At 56.5% G+C, this 21,640-nt stretch overlaps 6 protein-coding genes across 6 annotated transcripts; 1 reads left to right on the top strand and 5 right to left on the bottom strand.

Moving 5' to 3' along the window:
- Positions 1-965: 965 nt before the first annotated feature.
- On the bottom strand, positions 966-2,123 carry BROUX77_007104 (uncharacterized protein; the record flags this gene model as incomplete). Its single annotated transcript, XM_073752163.1, has 1 exon — positions 966-2,123. The coding sequence occupies one exon, from the start codon at positions 2,121-2,123 to the stop codon at positions 966-968; it is 1,158 nt and encodes a 385-aa protein (XP_073602515.1).
- Positions 2,124-2,526: 403 nt separating this feature from the next.
- BROUX77_007103 (uncharacterized protein) lies at positions 2,527-3,891 on the bottom strand (the record flags this gene model as incomplete). Its single annotated transcript, XM_073752162.1, has 2 exons — positions 2,527-3,142; positions 3,224-3,891. 2 exons carry the CDS (start codon positions 3,889-3,891, stop codon positions 2,527-2,529), a joined length of 1,284 nt encoding a protein of 427 aa, XP_073602514.1.
- Positions 3,892-3,941: 50 nt separating this feature from the next.
- BROUX77_007102 (uncharacterized protein) lies at positions 3,942-6,118 on the bottom strand (the record flags this gene model as incomplete). The annotated part of the gene is made up of 3 exons (XM_073752161.1): positions 3,942-4,978; positions 5,242-5,969; positions 6,027-6,118. The coding sequence occupies 3 exons, from the start codon at positions 6,116-6,118 to the stop codon at positions 3,942-3,944; spliced, it is 1,857 nt and encodes a 618-aa protein (XP_073602513.1).
- A 537-nt stretch (positions 6,119-6,655) lies between these two features.
- BROUX77_007101 (uncharacterized protein) lies at positions 6,656-9,151 on the bottom strand (the record flags this gene model as incomplete). The annotated part of the gene is made up of 6 exons (XM_073752160.1): positions 6,656-6,965; positions 7,043-7,331; positions 7,383-7,659; positions 7,816-8,140; positions 8,557-8,902; positions 9,097-9,151. 6 exons carry the CDS (start codon positions 9,149-9,151, stop codon positions 6,656-6,658), a joined length of 1,602 nt encoding a protein of 533 aa, XP_073602512.1.
- Positions 9,152-13,581: 4,430 nt separating this feature from the next.
- BROUX77_007100 (uncharacterized protein) lies at positions 13,582-18,484 on the top strand (the record flags this gene model as incomplete). Its single annotated transcript, XM_073752159.1, has 2 exons — positions 13,582-18,291; positions 18,386-18,484. 2 exons carry the CDS (start codon positions 13,582-13,584, stop codon positions 18,482-18,484), a joined length of 4,809 nt encoding a protein of 1,602 aa, XP_073602511.1.
- Positions 18,485-19,754: 1,270 nt separating this feature from the next.
- BROUX77_007099 (uncharacterized protein) lies at positions 19,755-21,119 on the bottom strand (the record flags this gene model as incomplete). The annotated part of the gene is made up of 1 exon (XM_073752158.1): positions 19,755-21,119. The coding sequence occupies one exon, from the start codon at positions 21,117-21,119 to the stop codon at positions 19,755-19,757; it is 1,365 nt and encodes a 454-aa protein (XP_073602510.1).
- Positions 21,120-21,640: the final 521 nt, after the last annotated feature.

Genomic DNA, 21,640 nt, shown 5'->3' with positions numbered 1-21,640 from the left:
AACAAGTGATAATTAAAGATATAGTACTAAAGAAGAAGGTACTATCGAAGAAGTGATACTATAAACTAGTATACAAAGAAGAATGGCAAAAGGGGTGTATGTGATTGTTAAGCTTGGGGAGCAAGAGTTAACCTGATCACACAGGGCAGAAGGCAACGCTATTTAAGGCGTTGCAGATTCTGACAACAGAGATCTTCCCAAGCTAGAACCAAATCACAGATAACCGAAAGTGGGGACATACGTAACTCAACGTTACCAGACGCTACTATCAAACCGGATGTTAGTTCACGAGATAAACCAACACGGCAGCAGCAGAACTGAAAATCCCTCAAGACACCCAGGCAACGATATGTCGCGTTACAGCGATATCGGCCTAACAGGTGTGGGCCCCACGCTCAAACGCTGTTGACACAAAAGGAACGAGAATAGCAGTCAACTCAGAATAAGCTGCATCAACTGCAGAGTACCGAGTTACCTAATAGCGATGATCTATAGTGTGCAAGCCGGCCACACCCGAGTAGATAAACCGGAGTGACACCTCAAGGTTACACAGACCACCAAGTGGTATAACCGTATCATCATACGTCCTTGGAACATTAGCGTGACACAACGGAAGCGGGGTAAGGTGCCAGGCATAACCCTATGCAATGGCAATGGCAAGAATGGCTATTCATGACAGCCGCCGAGATCCAGCTCGAAGCGGGCAGCCTGAGTGGCCACAGAAGAAGGTTGGTCATTAAAAGGTTTTAGGGAAAGGGAAGTTTGCAGCGCAGAACAAGGTAGTTTCAATCGTTTCACGAGGGTCTGGGATATGATCAAGGAGACTGTATTTCCGGTGTCGACTAAAGCTACTGAGTTGTGAGAGCCGTTGATTACAACGTCAACAGATAAGGAGCCTCTCACAAGCAAAGGGGACGTTCCCTTCTTGTTCTTACCCCTCCGGGGGCGACTGTCACCGGAGGGTCTCAGTTTTCCGACTGAGCAGTGGGCAACTGTACGACACCGAAATCGGCATCCAGGTCATCGTCTAGCTGCGGCGGCGTGGGCACGTGTACACCGCGGACACGGGCAGGAGGCGCGTTCCGGTTGGGAGGCACATCGTAGGGGCATTCCCGTACAAAGTGACCTGAGGCGCCACAGCGGATGCAGAGGCCAGCGCGACGACGTCTCTCTCGTTCCTCTTCACTCGCCCAGCGGGCAGTGCGGCGGGCAGCAGGCGCACGGGTAGGCTGGGGGGCAACGCGACGGGTTCGTTCCCAGTCCATGGCGTCGGGATGGCGGTGGGCAGCGGGGGCGGACGGGTAATAACCGGAGCGGCGGCCAGAAGTCGACTCGGCATCGAGCTTACGCTGCCGCAGTTCCTCGGCAGCTAGCACGACCCGGTCTAAGTACTCCGAGAAGACCCGGGGAGGGAACGAGTTCGCCACGTATTCCCGAATGGGCGTGTCGAGGCTGTCCTTCAGCCACCTAATCTTCTGTAAGTCCGCTGCGTCCAGAGCTTTGGCGCGGGTCAGCAGGTCCTCAAACTCCTGCAGATAGACCTCGATCCTTCTGCCTCTCTGCTTTAACCGCGAGAGCTGGTCTTGTGCCTTATCTACGGCAACTTTGTCCTCAAACGCTCTCTGCAGCTCTTGAAGGAACTGGTCGCAGGAAACGGGGCCGTCGTCTGTTAGTCGGGTCTTGATTGACCGCATGCGGCTGCGGGCCAAACCCTCGGCCTGGGCATAGATCGAGACGATGAAGTCTCGGTCGGCCACATGGCCACGCTCGCAGTGCCATATTTCCAGGACCTGGTCGAACCAGGCGTCAAATTCCTCGGGCTCGGTGGAACTCAGCGAGGGAATCTTGTAGCGCAGTTTTGCGCGACCATTCTCGTTACCAGCCGCTGAGGCGGCGGCGGCAGCAGCAGCGGTGGCGGTAGCAAGCGCTGCTTGGGAGGCTTGGGTTTGGGCGGCTGCCTGCTGGGCGGCTTCGCTCTGGTTCTCCAGCATAGCCAGCATCTTGGCAAACTTGCTCTCCAGCTTGGCGAACCGTTGAGCATATTTGTCCTCAGTGCTGTCGACACTGGGGACAGGGGAGCTTGCGTAAGCGGCCCGCATGTCGTCGGTGGTGCGGCCACTCATGTTGAGAGTTTGTGTAACAGTAAAAAATAATGTGTGATGAAGATTGATAACGGGTTTGGAAAATAAACGATAAGACTGTTGAGAACTGTAGGGGCAATGCAATCTGTAAAAGCTGTATCTGTACCTGTGGCTGTAAAGAACTGTAGAACTGTAGAACTGTAGGGCTGTAGCGAAAAAGAAGATCGCAATATGATGTAAGGGGCCAAGTCGTAAAAGGACGTAGAAGGGCAGAAACAGATATATTGCGATGGAGAGAAGAAGAAAGAACTAACTAAAACTAGGAGAGAGCAGCAGCTCTTTATACTGCCTGGGTAGAACAACTGAGGCCTACCTGATTGACCCAAACGTGGTGAGTCATCGGGCGTTCGGATCAAGGCCGGTTGGGCCACTTGTATTCGGACCGTCAGTAGTCGGGCCTTTGCGGACTCGGACCACCGACACTCGAACCACCGTTGCTCAAGCCACACCGGCTTCGACTCGGACAATCAGGCAAAGCCTTGACCCGGGTCTCCCAGACCCTAACAATGGACGGGGACTCAAATTCACTTTTATCCCAGTCAAGCTGTAAGCCAGCATCTCCGAGAGCGCGGATGATCTGACAGACAAGGTTACGGTGTTCTTTGCGGGAGTCAGAGCTGTAGATCACTACATCGTCGAGGTAAGCAGAGCAGGAGATACCGAGCCAGCGGGAGAGCACATGATTGATAAAACGTTGGAAAGCAGCAGGAGCACCAGTGAGGCCGAAAGGGGTGACTAGCCATTCATACGCGCCGAGATGGGTGCGGAAGGCCGTGTAGGCTTCACTACCTTCTTTCAGGCGGAGACGGTGGAACGCGGAGATTACATCGACCTTGGAGACGTACTTGGCGGCAGCGATGTCACGGAGGGTGTCGTTGATCAGTGGTAACGGGTAACCATCCTTCTCCGTGACGCTGTTCAGGGCACGGTAGTCTACGCAAAAACGAAGACCACCACCAGGTTTCTTCACGAAGATGACAGGAGCACCTCCCTCAGCACTACTGGCTCGGATAAAGCCAGCGTCGAGCAAGTCGTAGAGAGTTTTCCGGAGCAGCAGCAGTTCTTCTCAGCTCATTGAGTACAGAGGGCACGAGGGCGGGGACAAGCCTGGTTTAAGGCGGATCTCTGTATCAATGCCAGGGCGGTTCGGGGGGAGCTCGGAAGCTTTCTTCCTGTCGAAAGCGTCGATGACAGGAAGGAGCCACTCGGGACAGTTGGCGCGGGGGTCGGTGTAAATTTTGGCCTTGAGAGCCTTCTCAATGTCGTGAAGAGTGGCGGAGAAGATGCGGACATTGTGAGAACGGCGGGCTCTGAGGTGAAAGGCGCGGACGGCGTGGGCAGTAACAGGGAGGACATCGGGATTGGCAGTACAGTTGGTAAGACGAAGGGGAGTGGGCAAGCGGATGAAGACTTCGTTCTGGGCAGGGCGGAGGGAAGCGTCGTGCTTGGCAATCCAGCCTTGACCCAGGATGAGGTCCTCAGTCTGACCAGGGACGATGTAAGCGTAGAGTTTCTCGTCCAATCCTCCGAGACCAAGGTCAAAAACGGCGACTTGATCGATGACGGGTGGGTTTTGGTCATTAACTACTTGAGCAATTGGACGAGGGCAGATGGGCAGGATAGTAGCGTGGGCGCGGGTGGCGGTGCGCGGAGAGACGGTGGCAAGACACAGGCAACCGGAGTCGACGAAGGCAGAGGTAGAACAAGTTTTATTGAGAACAACATCTATATAGGTACCTCTAGCCCCCATTTCCTCCCGAGCGATCTTCTCTCCTTGGGGCTCTAGACGGCGACGTTCGCCTAGAGCTCTCCATTTCCCGACATGTCGCGGGACGCGGGCGTGGGCACAGGCAGGGGCAGAGCTGGGGTCGGCGCAGCAAGCTGGGGAAGGTTGGTGGAGCGGACAGGGACGGTAGTAGTGGGGACAAAGTTCAGTGGACAGTTCTGGCGCAGATGGCCAGTCTGGCGGCAGCGGAAGCAGGCGCGGTTGCGGCGGAGGCGCTCGCGCTCCTCGTCGGTCAGGGGCTGAAGGGCCGTGGCAGTGACAGAGGGAGTCCAATCCATAGCATCGGGGTGACGAGCAGCAGCCGACGGGGGAACGGAGGAAACAAAAGGGCCAGCAGGAGCAGGGGAAACAGGGTGGGCAGCGTACGGAGAGTAGGTCGTGTTATCAGTGAAAGCAGAGTAGTGGCCGCGGCGGGGACGAGGTAGGAATTGCTCAGCCTTGGAAGCGACGTTTTGCATGCAGTTGGTAAATTCAGGGTACGTCGCGGGGACGTTGACATAGACCATCGCTTGTCGGAGGGCAGGCGCCATGGCGGTTTGCAACTTCGAAATGCGGTTGCGGTCGCCAATGATGTTGGCGTCCTGGAGGACTTTTTCGAAGCGGGGCAGGAACAAGGCGAAGGGTTCAGAGGGTCCCTGGCGCATGTTGTCCAGGTGGAAGAGAGCACGGTCAGCAGCAAAGGGGTCGATGAATATGGAGTCCAAGTACTCCAGGAACTGGTGGGGCCCGGTGTCGTTCAGCAAGCCCTGCTCGAAGTACGCCACGACGAGGTTCTGGGCTTCTACCGTCATACGCGCAAAAAGGTACGCGTATTGCTTGCGGTGGTCACCGATTGACTCGCTGTCCAGTGCAAGCTTGGAGCGGGCACTCAGGGCCCAGACGCGGTAGGCAGAGCGTTGGCCGGAAAACAAGGCGATATCCGGGAGGGCGCGCTTCCTCGGTTCGAGGTTTCTTTCCGTAGTTGCAACGGGCACGGGAGCAGCGGGGACAGCAGTGGGGACAGGGGACGCAGGGACGACGGCGGGAGCGGAAGTAGCGGTGGTGTAACGATCTATGGATCGAGGTAGGCTCAGGCTCCGCCCTCACCGCCACTTTACACCGCCGTCCACACCGCCTGTCAAACCCGTCTGCACACAGCCTTCGTTGACAAGGGTACGCGTCATACCTCTGCCGCGTTTATATAGATAGTTGCCATTGCCGCTTGTTTTCTTGTTCATTAGTCTTTTTCTCTTTATCTGTTCCTTAATTTATTCTATGCTGTTCTAAAAGCGTCCTCCTTTAGACCGTAAAGCCTTACATGGGGGGCAACACGACGGGTTCGTTCCCAGTCCATAGCGTCGAGATGGCGGTGGGCAGCAGGGGCGGACAGGTAATAACCGGAGCGGCGGCCAGAAGTCGACTCGGCATCGAGCTTACGCTGCCGCAGTTCCTCGGCAGCTAGCACGACCCGGTCTAAGTACTCCGAGAAGACCCGGGGAGGGAACGAGTTCGCCACGTATTCCCGAATGGGCGTGTCGAGGCTGTCCTTCAGCCACCTAATCTTCTGTGAGTCCGCCGCGTCCAGAGCTTTGGCGCGGGTCAGTAGGTCCTCAAACTCCTGCAGATGGACCTCGATCCTTCTGCCTCTCTGCTTTAACCGTGAGAGCTGGTCTTGTGCCTTATCTACGGCAACTTTGTCCTCAAACGCTCCCTGCAGCTCTTGAAGGAACTGGTCGCAGGAAACGGGGCCATCGTCTGTTAGTCGGGTCTTGATTGTCCGCATGCGGCTGCGGACCAAACCCTCGGCCTGGGCATAGATTGAGACGATGAAGTCTCGGTCGGCCACATGGCCACGCTCGCAGTGCCATATTTCCAGGACCTGGTCGAACCAGGCGTCGAATTCCTCGGGTTCAGTGGAACTCGGCGAGGGAATCTTGTAACGCAATTTTGCGCGACCATTCTCATTACCAGCTGCTGAGGCGGCGGCGGCAGCAGCAGCGGTGGCGGTGGCAAACGCCGCTTGGGAGGCTTGGGTTTGAGCTGCCGCCTGCTGAGCAGCATCGCTCTAGCTCTTAAGCATAGCCAGCATCTTGGCAAACTTGCTCTCCAGCTTGGCGAACCGTTGAGCATATTTGTCCTCAGTGCTGTCAACACTGGGGACAGGGGAGCTTGAGTAAGCAGCCCGCATGTCATCGTTGGTGCAGCCACTCATCTTGGAGGCTTGTGTAACAGTGGGAGGGTGTACGATAAGCGATAATAAAAGTTGATAACGGATTTGGGAAAACAAACGATAAGACTGTAAGAACTGTGGGAGCAATGCAATCCGTAGGAACTGTAACTGTAAAACTGTAAGGCTGTAGCAATAGAAACAAAAGATCGCAATACCGTAATACTTTATCAGGGAGGATAGAGTGGTCTGCACCACTGTCTACCAGGAAGGTCTCTGCTGTGGGGACGGGACATAGGGTTCCTTCAGCTTTTGCCTCAGCGCGAGCCTGCAAGTATGCGACAACCTTGGGAAGGTCGTGGAGGCCCCTCATCTAGACCGTCATAACTTCTCGTATCTGAGTGCTGGTGGAGGTTTGCTTCTAGCGTGGTGTGTGTTCCAATACGCGGCGCGTTGGATGTTGGCCTCGATCGCAGCGCGGTCGGTCGCAGCGGTTTCCAACCGTGCCAGTGAACCACGGATCGCGCGGAGAAAGTCTGCGATGCGCATCTCGGGCGTTGGCTCCGCGACTGGTATGCACACCTAGATGCCAGGGCACAGCGACTCGTACGCCCATATCACGCAGGTCGCGTCATCCATGTTCACAGCCTGGGCATTGTTGATGAAGTTGCTCAGGTATGTCATGATGTCTTGACCTTCGTGGATCTTCCGCAGCGTGAAGGTTGCTGTGCGCAGTTCCCTGACGGCCTGCTGCCGCTGCTTCCGGAATTTCTCCTCCAGCGTGGTGCAAATGGCCTCGATGTCGGCCGTTCGGAGGAGGCGCCGTTCGGTGCCCGTGAGACTCCTCAGGTACCAGGTGATCGCGGGTCCCTTCAGACAGCTGACCCATAAGCTGCGGACGCTTCCAATCTGTGCGACTCGCAGGCGTCGCGCATGCCGTGCTCGTTCTTGTCCGCAGTCGGGTCGAACGTACCGATCATGTCGGTCGTGAGCCTAGTGGCTGGGCCGTGGCCCCCTGGCGGTGCCGGTTTGATATCGACCGGGGTGTTCCGAGTCATGCTAGCGGCCCTGAGCATCTCCATAAAACGAGGAAACTCAGGGTAGCTCTCGGCGTTGGGCCCCATGCTACTAGCTTTCCCTGGCACTTGGTCGGGACTGCTCAATTTCAGCAATTCTAGCCCTTTGGCGAGGGGCGTGATTTGAGATGGCGTGGGGGGCGACTCGGATTGGGTCGTCGGGGTTTTGGAGTAGTGTTTGGCTGCAAGGCCGCGAAAGCGTTAGATAGCCGCGGTACGAGTAGCAATGCCACGCTTCCCTTCAATCCACTCCAGGGGGTGGAGTAGTGGTGGTGAATTGTCGTCCTTGCTAAGTAATGACGACTGGGCAGCGCGTTCGTCCTCTGCCGTAATAACTGTGTCGTCTGGGACTGTGGACCGCCAGGCGAGGATCTGCTTCGCGAGACGCTGGTCTTCTTGGTTGAAGTTGGTGACCCTGCTGTTCTCACTTTGCAGTTGCGGGCTAGTGTTCCGGTTGTGGACGTGGCTCATGGGCCTGGTGCTGTAGTTGGTTGTGAGGGTGTACAATGACTGATAAAACAAAGCTTGTTAGAATTTGGGTCTCCGTATCTACTAGAGCTACGGTGGCATGGTTGTCGTTGATGACGACATCTATGGATAGAGAGCCCTTGACTAGCAACGGGAGTTGCTTGGCCTTGTCTTTTTCCCTCCGGGGGCGACTTTCACCAGAGGGACCTGGTTTTCCGACGCGGACTCGTAGGAGGAGTCTCCCCGGGCGGCTTCCTCTATCTCGGGGCCCAGGAGAGGGGGCACATAGTTGGCCACGCGGCGAACGTGGCCGTTGGCAGGCGCGGCGGGTCTGCGGGGGACACTGTAGGGGCGCTCAGCCACGAAATGGCAGTTGGTGCCGCAACGGATGCAGAGGCCTTGCTCGCAGCGTCTCTGGCGCTCCTCGGTGCTGACCCAGCGGGCAGGAGGGCGGTTGTCGGGACGGGCAGGGACAGGCGGCGCAACGCGGCGGGTGCGTTCCCATCTCAGGGCAGAATATCTCCTTGGGGATTCTGGATACAATGTATCCGTAGGTCAGTGGAACGACGCGTAGTTCGGCTGAGAGGGCGCTCATGATGGCATCCCTGTTTCTAGCGAGTTTAATCAGAGCCTCGATTCCCTGAGTCTCGATGGGGTTAACAGCGAAGCGGACCCTCATTGGGTGGACCCTCAGGACCGTGTTCTTGATGTCCGCGATGTTGTTAAGGACACCTGTCTTTTGGCAGGTCTTGGTCGCGGCGGGAGAGAGCATTAGAGGTTAGACATGCTTTATTAAGAGTTACATCTAGGCAAGTACCTCTTGCACCTATTTTCTCTCAGGCTCTAAGCCGCGATGTTCGCCTAAAGCTCTGCATTTCCGATATGTCGCAGGCCACGCTGGGCCTGTCTCGATCTATGAATTATTACAACCCTTAGAACCTGTCATTGCCTTCTTCTGCGGTTGGTGCAGGCAGCTCGAGGAGGGGCGTCTGCGGCAGGGGCGGGGGATCGCGGCGGTTGGTGGCCCGGGCCGGGGCGGAGACACGATTGGCCCGGGGTGCTGGGTTCGTTTCACAATCTCTCTTCTCGGCCGTCATCATTTCCGAGATTGTGTCATAGATCGAGTCCCCGTGCCAGAGACAAGCATCGATGACCTCCTGCATGCGAGAGGACACCGCCAACTGGAGCCTCCTAATGAGCGCCACATCGTCCATGAAGGGGAGAACGCCCACGTTCTCCATTTCGACCAGGAGGTCTCTGTGGTCGCACAGCTGCTCCCAGCAGTCTGCGACGTTGCCCGCATACACGGGCGTGATTAGCGCAGCCAGGGCGTCATCTTAGGCTTCCCCAAGGTGACGGGCCGACATCATGCGCAGGGTGTCGTAGGCGCGGCGAGGTTCTCGACACCATCCAACCTAGCCCGACATTTTGCCGCTGAGGCCGGAACTCATAAGAACCCTATACTCCCAATGCACTCACAAAGGTTTCCCTGGTAGACAACCTTGGGCGTAGTGTGGAGGGTCTTCCAAAACATGTTGACGAGCTGGGGGTCGCAAGTGTTGCTTTGAGGAGGTCTGTGTTTGGAGTAACAGACATCCAGGAGCCTGGTAGCAAGGTACCCAACATCAAGTCCAGGGCAGGGAATAAGAACTGTGCCCTTCGAGAGGTAGTCGACCATTGTCATTACATGCTGACACGTCTTTCCATCCTTTTTGCACGGTAGAAGAGGGCCAATCAAGTCTGTGCCAGCATGTTACCAGACTCGGTCCGGGACAGAAAGTGTCCCCCGAAGGCTTTACTTGAGCTGTCTCATTACATTGGTGGTTCTGCAGATTTCACAGTTGCGGCAAAAGCGTTTGACATCAGCAGTGTAATGAGGCTGGAAGCAGATTCTAAAGACTTTTTGGCACATGATCTTTTGACCGGAGTGGATCGGGTTGAAGAATCATGTATTTCCTGCAAGATGACCGCCCGGGGGGGCTCGTGGTCCGGTGCCCAAGGTCGAGATCTAAAGCGTAGCTGACCATTTGTGTCGAGATAGCATTCCGAAAGGGACACATGCTAGTTGGAATTCAAGCCGATGGGTCACTTGGGTGTCTGGAATGCTACAACAGCGCATGCTGTAGCGTAGTCTAGGTCCGCAAACAGTGCTTGATCCCACAGCATGGCTAACGAGTCCTTATGGAAGGGTAAGAGCAGAGTCGTTCTAACTGGATGGACACGAAGGGTTGGGTTCGGGCTGTGGTACAGGAGCTGTTAGTTTCGGGGTTGTAGGTGTGAGTAATCAGTGCTGTCTGGCAAGTGTGGTGGTGAAGGCGCGTCAGGAAGGGGGATAATTTCCCTAGACGATGCTCTAGTTCCAAATTAAACTCACCTAGAAGGGTTGCCCGGCGTGCGTGTCACTCTGGCATCTGCCTGGTTTCCGTAAAGCAAAGCAGTTTTCGACAATCCGTAGGCACGCGTATTGCTATATGCCATGGAGTTCTCCTTTCCATTCTTCAAAGGCGTAAACCATCGGCGGGGCGGAAAGCCCCAGTGCCGCATCTAGAGTCAGCCTCGACAGTCTTAGGTCAGAGGAAGAGACGGACGAAATGTTGGGAAACCATGGAGCCCTTTCTTGTTGCTAGGCACAGACCAGTCCCTGGCATCTTTCTCACTGACAGGGTCCATTACTGCTTTCGCTGGCTTGATGATGTAGCCCAGGTATTTGACTTGTTGGACGCCAGGTTCGCATTTGTGATTTTAACGGCCAGGTGCGCCTCAACCAAAAGGCATCATGTTCCACTCAAAGCAGCTCAGACGCAAACTGAAAGTGGCTTGCCATTCGTGGCCAGGGTCAAGACGGATGTTGTAGAAGGCAGCAACGACCTCAAGCCTTGTGAACCATGGAGAGTGATTGATTTGCCAAGGGGTCTCTTTGAAGTTGGACAGGGGATATCTGTCATTCTTCTTTATTTTGTTCAGTACGCGGTAGTGAAGCTGGGTCCGGCGGTTTTGGCAGCCTTGACCTCCTCTACGCAACGATTGCTTTTTGTTGTTATGAAACCGTGGTTCGCGGGAATAGAATTGAGCAAGAGATGTGTGGATTTGCGACAATGCAAGTCATTCTGTTCGCAGTGGTCGCGGTCGTTGTCGTCATCGGTATGAGGGCGTGTCTGGGCTCGCTGCTGGATTGTTGCAAAGCTCTGTTGGTCGCGTGAATAGACAGAATGTAAAATAATAGGGCATTACTGCAGTTCTTAACTCCAACCAAGTCTCGTTCAAGTATGGCTTCCGGACAAGCCGACTCTTGCTTACAGAGAAGGGGGCGAAAAGCTGAGTCTTACTTTGACTGTTCATTGCGGATATTTCGCGGGCGGTCAAGCACAAGGCACGCTTCACACGTGCGGCTCCTCCATCGCATCGGCACGGATGAGCAAGTTGTGAGCACGCTTTACCATGGCGAATGTTGGTCTAGCATTTAGAAGGCCTGGATCGCTTCCTCGCTCAAGAGATTGGCGTCGAGAACATGATTTGTTTCCGCGGCCGAGGCTCAACACAAGAAAGAAGGCCGCATAAATGGGTTGCTCCTGGTTCGGAGATGGGAGGCCACAATCGGCAGTTCGGCGTGGCAGGAAGTTGAGAGAGTGAAAGAGCACGTCTTAACCAGAATATTGATTAGAATGTTGTTCGGAAGGCGGGTCACGAGAGACACTCCTCACCGAATGTTGGCGCGTCCAGGGCGTGGATGGGCCGCGAGAAAAGGGGAACTTTGGCCGCTCGGGAGACCACAGAAACGGACAGAGAAAAGTTCCGCGCCGGAAGAAATGCCGTGATGAATGTCGTGGGGAGACTGTGATGAGATCACGATGCAGGATCTTTCGAGATTTCGCTGCGGAGTGCGCCTACCCCACACCGCTGAATTTTCGGTGATTATCCGGGTATACATCGGCTATATTTGGCAGCCACACACGCGTAGTGTCGCGTATCTCACATCAAGGGAGGTTGCATCTCAAGTGAAGCGCGTCAAAAGCCGAGAGACTGTTCAAGACAATTGCGGGCCGTAGAGGAACTTGTTGGTTTCTTGTTCCTAGGCTCGGCAAGTTTGAGAGAACCGACAATGTGTCTTTGCGTACGGAGAACGGTAGACTCGGTAATGGGCATCTGGCCATTGCCTTGGCCGTATAAAGGCGGACAATGCAGTTTATCGTCATGTCGACCATACATTCACTTGTATGGGCGTGGTCTCTGCAGTACATCCATATGGTCTTTTGCTTCGAGGGATGTATTCGGCGACGGTGGCAGACGTTCTATGTAGTGAGCCGAGGCCAGGTGTGTAAACACAAGTCAAGCCAGGGTATGAAATCCCTACAGCGACGAACAAGCTTTGATAAGAAATAGTATCTCATAGTCTGGTCAGTTCTTTGTTGATTTGATGCACCGGGACGGCCAGCTCTCGGGTATGTGCAATTCCCTGGTGGGCTTTGTAGCTGCGTTCGCTGTGTGCTCTCGCATAATGCAATGTCAATCTAGGCTCTAGTGCTGTCAAAATACCGAGCTGAGCAGTGATACTACTTGGCTGTTGTAGTTATGCTAAGAGAATGACTGTTGGTTGTGGGAAACAGGCGCGCCCAACCTCAAACCTGACACAAAATCACGCATGTATGCAATGTTGCATGACCATGTATACACTCATGAGGCTGGACAATGTCCTGACAAGCGGGGCTTTTGCTGAGGCAAGACTGGGATCTCAGTAGTTGCAAGCGTTCTGGTTGTCTTGTATACCACAAGCATCTACAGATGGTCTCGGCGAAGCGTCCTTGCCGCAAGCAACGGTCAACTCAGAGCACCAACCATGCGCGCGTCGCGGGTTTTGTGACTAGACTCGCGACTAGCGAGCGAGTCTGGCTGGAGCGCGGTTTCGCCGTTTGATCTTCGGGGGCGCCACAAGCTGACGAGATGTGATGTTGAGTTCTGGGCCAAGGTCGGTTACACAGACACATGGCTGCACGTATTTCTGGTGCAGATAACCCGGTGTAACTCTGGACGCATGTGCCTGATGTTCGCAGCGAACCATTCCCTCCGGCCACTGCAACAGTTCTTTGGTGTCGTCACTGGTTCCTCGACTCTTCCCCAGACTCTGGCTTTCTTGTTTTCTCAGTTGGTCTGCTGGGGCGAAACGCGAATCCGGGACATGACGCAAAACCCCCGCTGCGTCAGATCGCGAGCAACCCTAGCTGCCCCAGCGCGCGGGGTACGCGAACCCTAACCCTCGGCGCAATTTTTTCTCGCGCTGCCAGTTCGAATCCCGATTTGCGCGCAAATCCTGCAGCGGCGAGGTGGGATGTTTGGAGGGGTTCTGGCGGCCGTAAGATAAGCGATGACTCTTACACTCAACTTCTCTCTTTTCCGCTCTCGAACACGATTTGCTATTTCGAGTGCTCGGGACCGCAATCCGAGACAGCCCAAGTCTTGAGTACCAGTGCAACCCGGCCTGACCTCGCGCTCCATCAGCCATTGCAATATCCCGCTGATCCTGTTTTTCTCATTCGTGTTTTGGCCTGCTTCTCGCCAATTCCCTTCTGTCTGGTCTTGTCAGCAATTCGCGGCCGACGCATCTTTTGGAGCCTGTGAGTAGCCCGCCCGCCGCCGTATAAATGCGCCGCCTGGCCCTCTGGCCGCGCGAGAGAGAGACGCCCCGTATTCTTCTGCCTGCCCATCTTCACATGCCAGACGTCCGTCTCTCTGCTTGCCTGTCCGTCTGTCCGGCCCTGAAAATTTTCTCTCCGCCGGCCGTCTTGCTAACGTGCGCTCTCCCAGACTCCCAGACCCGCAGACGCCTAGTGCCCACGCGCCCCGCCCGTTGCCATTGACCACCGGCTTCGCCGTCTTCCTCTTGCTCCGTGTCCCACCGCCCGGACGCCGTTCCCCGCCCCGCCCCCGCTCTCCGCTGCCGCCGTGCGTGTCCAGCCCGCCCCCGTCGCCATGAGTGACTCACAGTCTTCGGCCCCTACGCGGGTGCCCATCCTGGGCCAGGAGAACATCATCATCAACAGCGGCCTGTGGCTCGACTTTGTTCCGCGAGAACTGCTGAGCAGCATCGCCAGCTCGACCTACGTGCTCATCACCGACACCAATCTGTACGACACCTACGTTCCCTCGTTCCAGTCTGCCTTTGAGCAGCTCGCCGCCGCCAAGTCGGACGTGCCTCGGCTGCTTACCTACGCCATCCCGCCCGGCGAGGTGTCAAAGAGCCGCGAAACCAAGGCCGAGATCGAGGACTGGATGCTGGAGCAACAATGCACCCGCGATACCGTCATTGTCGCTCTTGGCGGCGGCGTCATTGGCGACATGATTGGCTATGTCGCCGCTACCTTTATGCGCGGCGTCCGCTTCGTGCAGGTTCCCACCACTCTGCTGGCCATGGTCGACTCCTCGATTGGCGGCAAGACGGCCATTGACACGCCCACCGGAAAGAATCTCATTGGCTCGTTCTGGCAGCCGCAGCGCGTCTTCATTGATCTGCAGTTCCTCGAGACTCTCCCCGAGCGCGAGTTCATCAACGGCATGGCCGAGGTCATCAAGACCGCCGCCATCTGGGACGAGGCCGAGTTCTCGGCTCTCGAGGAAAACGCGCCTGCTATTCTAAAGGCCGTCAAGACGAAGCCCTCTGTTGCCAACCGCCTGACGCCCATTCTGCCTATCCTGAAGCGCATTGTTGTGGGATCGGCCCGCATCAAGGCCTTTGTCGTGTCCAGCGACGAAAAAGAGTCTGGCCTCCGCAACCTACTCAACTTTGGCCACTCCATTGGCCATGCCATTGAGGCTCTCCTCACTCCCCAGCTGCTCCACGGCGAGGCCGTGGCCATCGGCATGGTCAAAGAGGCCGAGCTGTCGCGCTATCTCGGATTCCTGAGCCCCGGCGCCGTTGCCCGTCTGTCCAAGTGCATTGCCAGCTACGATCTTCCCATTTCAGTCTTTGACAAGCGCGTTGTCAAGCGCACCGCCGGCAAAAAGTGCCCTGTCGATGCCCTCTTGAGCAAAATGGCCGTGGACAAGAAGAATGTCGGCACTGCCAAAAAGATTGTGCTTCTCAAGGCCATTGGCAAGACCTACGAGGATAAAGCCACCACCGTCCATGACAATGCCATCCGTGTCGTTCTCTCGCCCGCCGTCATCTCCGCCCCCGGCACTGTTCCCAAAGACCTTAATGTGACTGTGACTCCCCCCGGTTCCAAGAGCATTTCCAACCGCGCCCTGGTCCTGGCGGCCCTGGGTACCGGCTCGTGCCGCATCAAGAACCTTTTGCACTCGGACGATGTCGAGTTCATGCTCACTGCCCTCTCCAAGCTCGGCGGTGCGACGTCGTCCTGGGAAGAGGCCGGCGAGGTCCTTGTCATCAACGGCAAGGGAGGCCAACTCAATGCCTGTGCTGAGCCTTTGTACCTTGGAAATGCCGGCACTGCTTCGCGTTTCTTGACCACTGTCGTTGCGCTGTGCAAGCCTGTTAGTGAGACCACGTCAACTGTCCTCACCGGCAATGCTCGCATGCAACAGCGTCCCATTGGACCTTTGGTAGACGCTCTCCAGTCAAACGGCGTTGCCATCAAGTATCTTGGCCCCAACCTCAGCTTGCCGCTTCAGATTAATGCCGCCGGTGGCTTTGCTGGCGGTGTCATCGAGCTCGCTGCTACTATCTCGTCGCAGTATGTGTCGTCGATTCTGATGGCCGCCCCCTACGCCAAGGAGCCCGTTACTCTGCGTCTTGTTGGTGGAAAGCCCATTTCGCAGCTTTACATTGACATGACAATCGCCATGATGAAGTCTTTTGGCGTCAGCGTCGAGCGTTCCTCCACCGAAGAGAACACATACCACATCCCCAAGGGGGTGTACAAGAACCCCGAGGAATACGTCATCGAGAGTGATGCAAGCTCTGCCACCTACCCCCTGGCTGTGGCTGCCATCACCGGTACTACCTGCACGGTTCCCAACATTGGCTTCAGCTCTCTCCAAGGAGACGCCCGCTTTGCCATGGAGGTTCTGAAGCCCATGGGATGTGTGGTCGAGCAAACCGCTACATCTACCACCGTGACTGGCCCTGCCATTGGCTCCTTGAAAGCAATCCCTCACGTTGACATGGAACCCATGACAGACGCCTTTTTGACTGCCTGTGTTCTTGGGGCTGTTGCCCATGGCACCACCACAATCACCGGCATTGCCAACCAGCGTGTCAAGGAGTGCGACCGCATTGGCGCTATGCGCACCCAGCTGGCCAAGTTTGGTGTCACCTGTGTCGAGCTAGACGACGGTATTCAAGTTATCGGCCGCCCATTGAATGAGATCACCACGCCCGAGACCAGCGTCTACTGCTATGATGACCACCGCGTGGCCATGAGCTTCAGTGTTTTGTCCCTGGTGGCCCCCAAGCCCGTTCTGATCCTTGAGCGTGAGTGTACTGGCAAGACATGGCCTGGCTGGTGGGATATCCTGTCTACGTCGTTTGGCGGTTCTCTGGATGGTGCTGATGTCCTCCCCGATCACGGTGCTTCTGCTTCTACTGGCGAGGGCAAAGACAAAAACAAGACGGCTAGTGACACTGCCAAGTCCACAATCCGCTCTGTTTTCATGGTTGGTATGCGTGGGGCTGGCAAGTCGACCGCTGGCAGCTGGGCTGCCGGTCTCTTGGGCCTCAAGTATATTGATCTGGACCGCGAGCTTGAGCGCCGCTTAGGAAAGACTGTCCGCGAAATCATCCACGGTACCGAAGGCTGGGAGGGCTTCCGCGTTGCCGAGTTGGCTCTGCTGCGTGATGTCATTGCCAACCAAAGCACTGGCTACGTATTCTCATGCGGCGGCGGCATCGTCGAGGCTCCCGAGGCCCGCAAAATGCTCAGCGACTACCACAAGAGCGGCGGCCGTGTGATCCTTGTCCACCGCAACATTGACCACGTGGTGAGATACCTCAATGCCGACAGCAGCCGCCCGTCCTTTGGCCAGGACGTCCGCGAGGTCTACCTCCGCCGCAAGCCCTGGTACCGCGAGTGCAGCAGCCATGCCTACATGAGCCCGTATGTCCACGAAAGCGAGGTGTCGCACTCGGCCCCGCCGCCAGACTTCCGCGCCTTTGTTGCCGCTGTTTTCGACCAGGAGCACCACCTCGACCGTGCCCGCCACGCCAAGCAGAGCTTCTTTGTGTCGCTGACCTTTCCCGAAATCAGCTCTGTAGCCAACATCATTCCCCAGATTGTCGTTGGCTCTGATGCTATTGAGCTCCGAGTCGACTTGCTGACAGACCTGCATCGGGAATCTGTTGCGCACCAGGTTTCTCTGCTCCGTTCGATTGCGCCTCTGCCCATCGTCTTTACCCTCCGCACTGTTTCCCAGGGCGGCAAGTTCCCTGACGACAACTACGAAAAGGCCCTAGAACTCTACATTCTAGCCACGCGGATCGGCGCCGAGTACATTGATCTTGAGATGACGATGCCTGTTGAGATTCTCAACGCCATCACCGAAGCCAAGGCTCGCTCCCGCATCATTGCATCTCACCACGATCCCAAGGGCGCTCTGTCGTGGAAGAACGGCTCGTGGACTCCCTTTTACAACAAGGCTCTGCAGTACGGCGACATCATCAAGCTGATTGGCGTGGCCAAGACTCTGGAAGACAACTTTGCGCTGGCAGCGTTCAAGGCCCGCATGCTTGCCGCCCACAACGTCCCCATGATTGCCCTCAACATGGGACCCCACGGAAAGCTCAGCCGCGTCCTCAACGGCTTCTTGACTCCGGTTGCTCACGCTGCTCTGCCGTTCAGGGCTGCGCCGGGGCAGCTTTCGGCTGTGGAAATCCGCACGGCGCTGTCGCTTCTCGGCGAGCTTGAGAAGAAGCAGTTTTATCTGTTTGGCAAGCCCGTCTCGGCGTCGCGCAGTCCCGCGCTCCACAACACGCTCTTTGAAATGGCGGGTCTGCCGCACCATTACTCGGCCTTTGAGACGGACAACGTGGCGGACGTCAAGTCGCTGATCCGCTCGCCGGACTTTGGAGGCGCCTCGGTTACAATCCCGCTCAAGATTGACATTGTCGACCTGATTGACGAGGTCTCGCATGCCGCCAAGGCCCTTGGCGCCGTCAACACGATTGTCCCTGTCGCCGACGCAGCCGACGCCGACGCGCCTCCCCGCCTGGTCGGAGACAACACCGACTGGAAGGGCATCGTGTACACGCTCAAGAGCGGCGGCATCGAGAAGCTGCGCGACCTGGACGCCGACCCGCGGCCGGCCGTCGTCGTCGGCTCGGGCGGCACGAGCCGCGCGGCCATCTACGCCTTCATGGACCTGGGCTTCTCGCCCATATACGTCGTGGCGCGCAACACCAAGGCGATGCAGGGCCTAACCGAGACGTTTGGCCCCAGCTGCGACCTGCGCTTCCTGTGCTCGGTCGCCGAGGCCGAGGCGATCCTCGACAACCCGCCGGCCGCCATGGTCAGCACGATCCCGGCCGACCGGCCGATTGACGCGGGCATGCGCGAGGTGCTGATTGCCCTGCTGCAGGCGGGCTTCGACTCGGCGTACCCCCGCGTCCTGCTGGACATGGCGTACAAGCCGCTGCAGACGCCGCTGATGCAGATGGCAGAGGATTCGCCGGGCAAGTGGGTGACGATCAACGGGCTCGAGGTTCTGATTTCCCAGGGCTGGTACCAGGTATGTTTTAACCGTTCGCGATGCTCTTTCAAGAGAGGCAAAAGAACCAGGTGGCGGTGGATGCTTACTAACCTTGTTTGTCCTTTTTTTTTAGTTCCAACTCTGGACCGATATCACGCCGCTGTTCAGTGATGCGCGCAACGCGGTTCTCGGCGCGTCTGTCGCGGCTGCTTCGACTTCTGCCGCCGTCTAGGGGGAGGCAAAAAAGAAAAAGGGGGGGTGGTATGTGGCGGAGGGTTCTTTGTTTTTTACGGGCTGGAATAGTTGCTCCGACGCCGGCAATTTTTTACTTGGTGATGATGTAAAAATTGAAGAAACTAGGTTGAGAGTTTTAGAAAGATTGATTTTTTTCCGAGTTTACAAAAGTTTGGCATGACGTATTTAGGGATTGATTGACGCCAGCGAGACACGGAGTAGTTGAAGTTGAAAAGCTACAAAGATTGTGTGAATGTTTTTTTTTTTTCAATCTTTGGCGTACATTCTCAAACAGAGCAAACACATGGTCACGAATAAGAGGCGCAAGTAGAAAATGCAAAAAAAGAAGAAATAGTTATCGCTTTATTCACATGTTGAATGTGCATGCCGAACAAGCCAGAAAAAAAAAGATTATTTTTTTTGACTGCTGGAAACGTTGAACCCTAAAAAAAAAAACAAACTAACTATACAACGAAGAACTCGACATGTGCCGGGCGAAAAAAAAAACAGGCCATGAAACAGGGAGAATAATTACCCAAACCCCCAGAGGAAAAAGGAAGAAAAAAAAAAAGCATGACGCTGCGATGCGATGCGATGGCAAAGAAAAAGAAGGAAATGAGCAGGTCGTAGATGGGTAACGGGCTCGTGGAAAAAAAAAAAAAAAACATCAAAAGAACAGGTAAAAAGAAACAGAAATACAATGAAAAAAAAAATTCAAAAAGCCAAGCCAACCGAGGCGGTGCAGGTAGTAAATCCGTCTAATAAATGTGCCAGCCAAAAGGGCAAAAAACAAAATAAATGGTTAAAAAAAGATACAGAGAATGGAAGAAGAAGAAAAGATACAGAGAAGAGAAGGTATACAGCCCAGGCCAGCTAGAGGTGGTAGAGAGTGCATATACAGGGCATGGCGGGAGAGGGAACAAGGGACAAGAAGAGAAATCACACACACATCCCCCGCCTCGGGAGCGTCATTGTCGCTCTGGCGAATGTGGGTTGTGTTGCGTTGCACTCGCTGATGGACGACGATGAGGATTTGCAGCGATCTAAGAAGACCGAGAGAAGGGCAGGGGCAGAGGGCTTAGGGAAAGAAAAGAAGAAACAGAGAGGAGCGCCGTGCATGTCGGTTGACGTCACCGATTCATCATCCCGGCTCCAAGCATGTCTCTGTTTCTGTGTCCTTCTCGCTCCCCCCTGCGTGTTACACCACACACCCCCCTGGCCCCCTGGCTCCCGCAGACTGACGTCATCCCAAGCAAGGGATGGGCTTTTTAGTACCAGGAACCAGGTGCTTCGGCTGATGCAGCAACGTGAACAGACGACTGAACCACGGGTCCCGGTGCCGCAGGGGCCTTGCTGGCCGCTGCTGACGCATCCTGGGACTCGCGGCGACTATGGCGGATGTTGTTCTTGGAGGCGCGGCGGCCGTGGGTCTTGCGCTCCTTGTTCTTGACGGGCGACGCCAGGTTGGGGTGCACATGGCCGTAGTGCCTGGTCAGGGCGTCGAAGCGGCTAAAGGTCTTGTCGGGGCACACGGGGCAGCAGAACTTCTCGCGGTCGAGGCAGTGGATGGTGGCCTCGTGTCTGGTGAGGTCGTAGGGGCGGTTGAACTGGCTGCCGCAGCTCCGGCCGGTGTTGGGGTTGAGGCGCAGGCACACGTAGGGGCCCTTTTGCGTGACGTCGGGCTTGCTGTTGCCGCTGCGGTGGGCCTCCTTCTTGTGGATCTGGAGCTCCTCGGTGGTGTTGAAGCGCTCGGGGCAGTGGCTGTAGGTGCAGGAAAAGGTCTTGTCCCGGTTCTGGTCGGCCATCATCTTGTTCTCAAAGGCCGACATCTGGGGGAGCGGCTGCAGCTGGCCGTGGGCCTTGGCCTGTGCGTGGGACTTGGCGTGCATGTGCGCCTGGGGCTGCTGGTAGTGGTGGTTCTGGCTGCTGGAGCCGTGGACGACGGACGACGGCTCGAGCGACAGGAGCGCGAGCTGGCCCGATTGGGAGCCCGGCGAGTGGCTGTAGTTGCTTCTGGCTGAGTCATCGAAGAGCACCATGTTGTTGGAGTTGACGTCGGGCATGCCCAGGAAGGCCTCTTCTGGCGAGAGCGACTGGGGGCTGATGCTCTGGGTGTTACTGATGGCGGCCAGCGTTGAGTTGGAGTGCGGCGACATGAGGTTGGAAAAGACATACGAGTCCTGGTGGTCGCTGAAGGCCATGGACGTGGGCAGGCTGGAGCCCATGGTCATGTCCATCGGGGCCGAGACGGCGGGGGACGACAGCGCCGGCTGCATCCACGGGGCCATCGAGGTGAAGGGCACGTTGCCGTAGGCCGGCGCGGACGCCGGGACCGAGGAGCCGGCGGTGGAGGCCATGTAGTTGGAGTCAAAGCCCAGCTGCGGGCCGATGGTGGTGAACATGGGCGTCCGGGGGCGGGCATCTGCGGAGGAGTCAGCACGGGGCTCGGGCCGGGTGGCGCCCGGTGGGGAGCGGTGGCGCCGCGGGGAACAGGCCGGCTTACCATATCGTTGTCTGGCGGCGTACGAGTTGTGGTCTCTGGGATAGTGGTTCATGTGCTGGTCTTCGGGGACGGCGGAAGACAGGCTGGGCAGGCTGGAAGAGCCATAGTCGACGTAGGCCAACCGAGACATGGTGGCGGATAGATGGAGACGGGGATGGAATAGGCGCCGGGGCCACGAGTTTTTCCGGAGGAAGGCTGACGGTGGCGGGCGGCGGAAAGCGGCCGGCGTAAGGATGCACGGAAAACAAAAAAAGAAAGACGGCGGAGCGGGAAGATGAGAGGAAAAGTGTCCTGATGGGTGGATCGAGCAAAATAAATGTACAAGAGATTTCGGTGGAGGCCGTGAAGGCGGTGAGCGAGGTCAAATGGAGTGGTGTTTGGTAGTTGCGAAGTTTATTTTTCTTTCTCGGAGCAGGAGGTGGGATGAGGAGGGCAACTACTTGCCTTTATATCAAGAACAGCCAGTAAAAGGAAACTAGAGCAGCCAGGCATGCACCTGTTTTGATCCATGCACGCCCCTCCCCGCAGCTCTACACCCCGCCCCCTACCCCGGGTCGCTCTCCTTTTTGAGCAGGCACGACGTGGAATATACGTCTGATGCTTTTTTGTTTCGAGGACGGGCCCACTTAACGATGACAAACACGCATAGTT

The sequence above is a fragment of the Berkeleyomyces rouxiae genome (assembly GCF_048999995.1).
Source record: "Berkeleyomyces rouxiae strain 22BRR77 chromosome Unknown BrBRR77_ptg000011l, whole genome shotgun sequence".
Classification (NCBI taxonomy): Eukaryota; Fungi; Ascomycota; class Sordariomycetes; order Microascales; family Ceratocystidaceae; genus Berkeleyomyces; species Berkeleyomyces rouxiae.
Note: the sequence above shows the minus strand (reverse complement) of the source record. Positions and strands in the feature narration are given on the sequence as shown.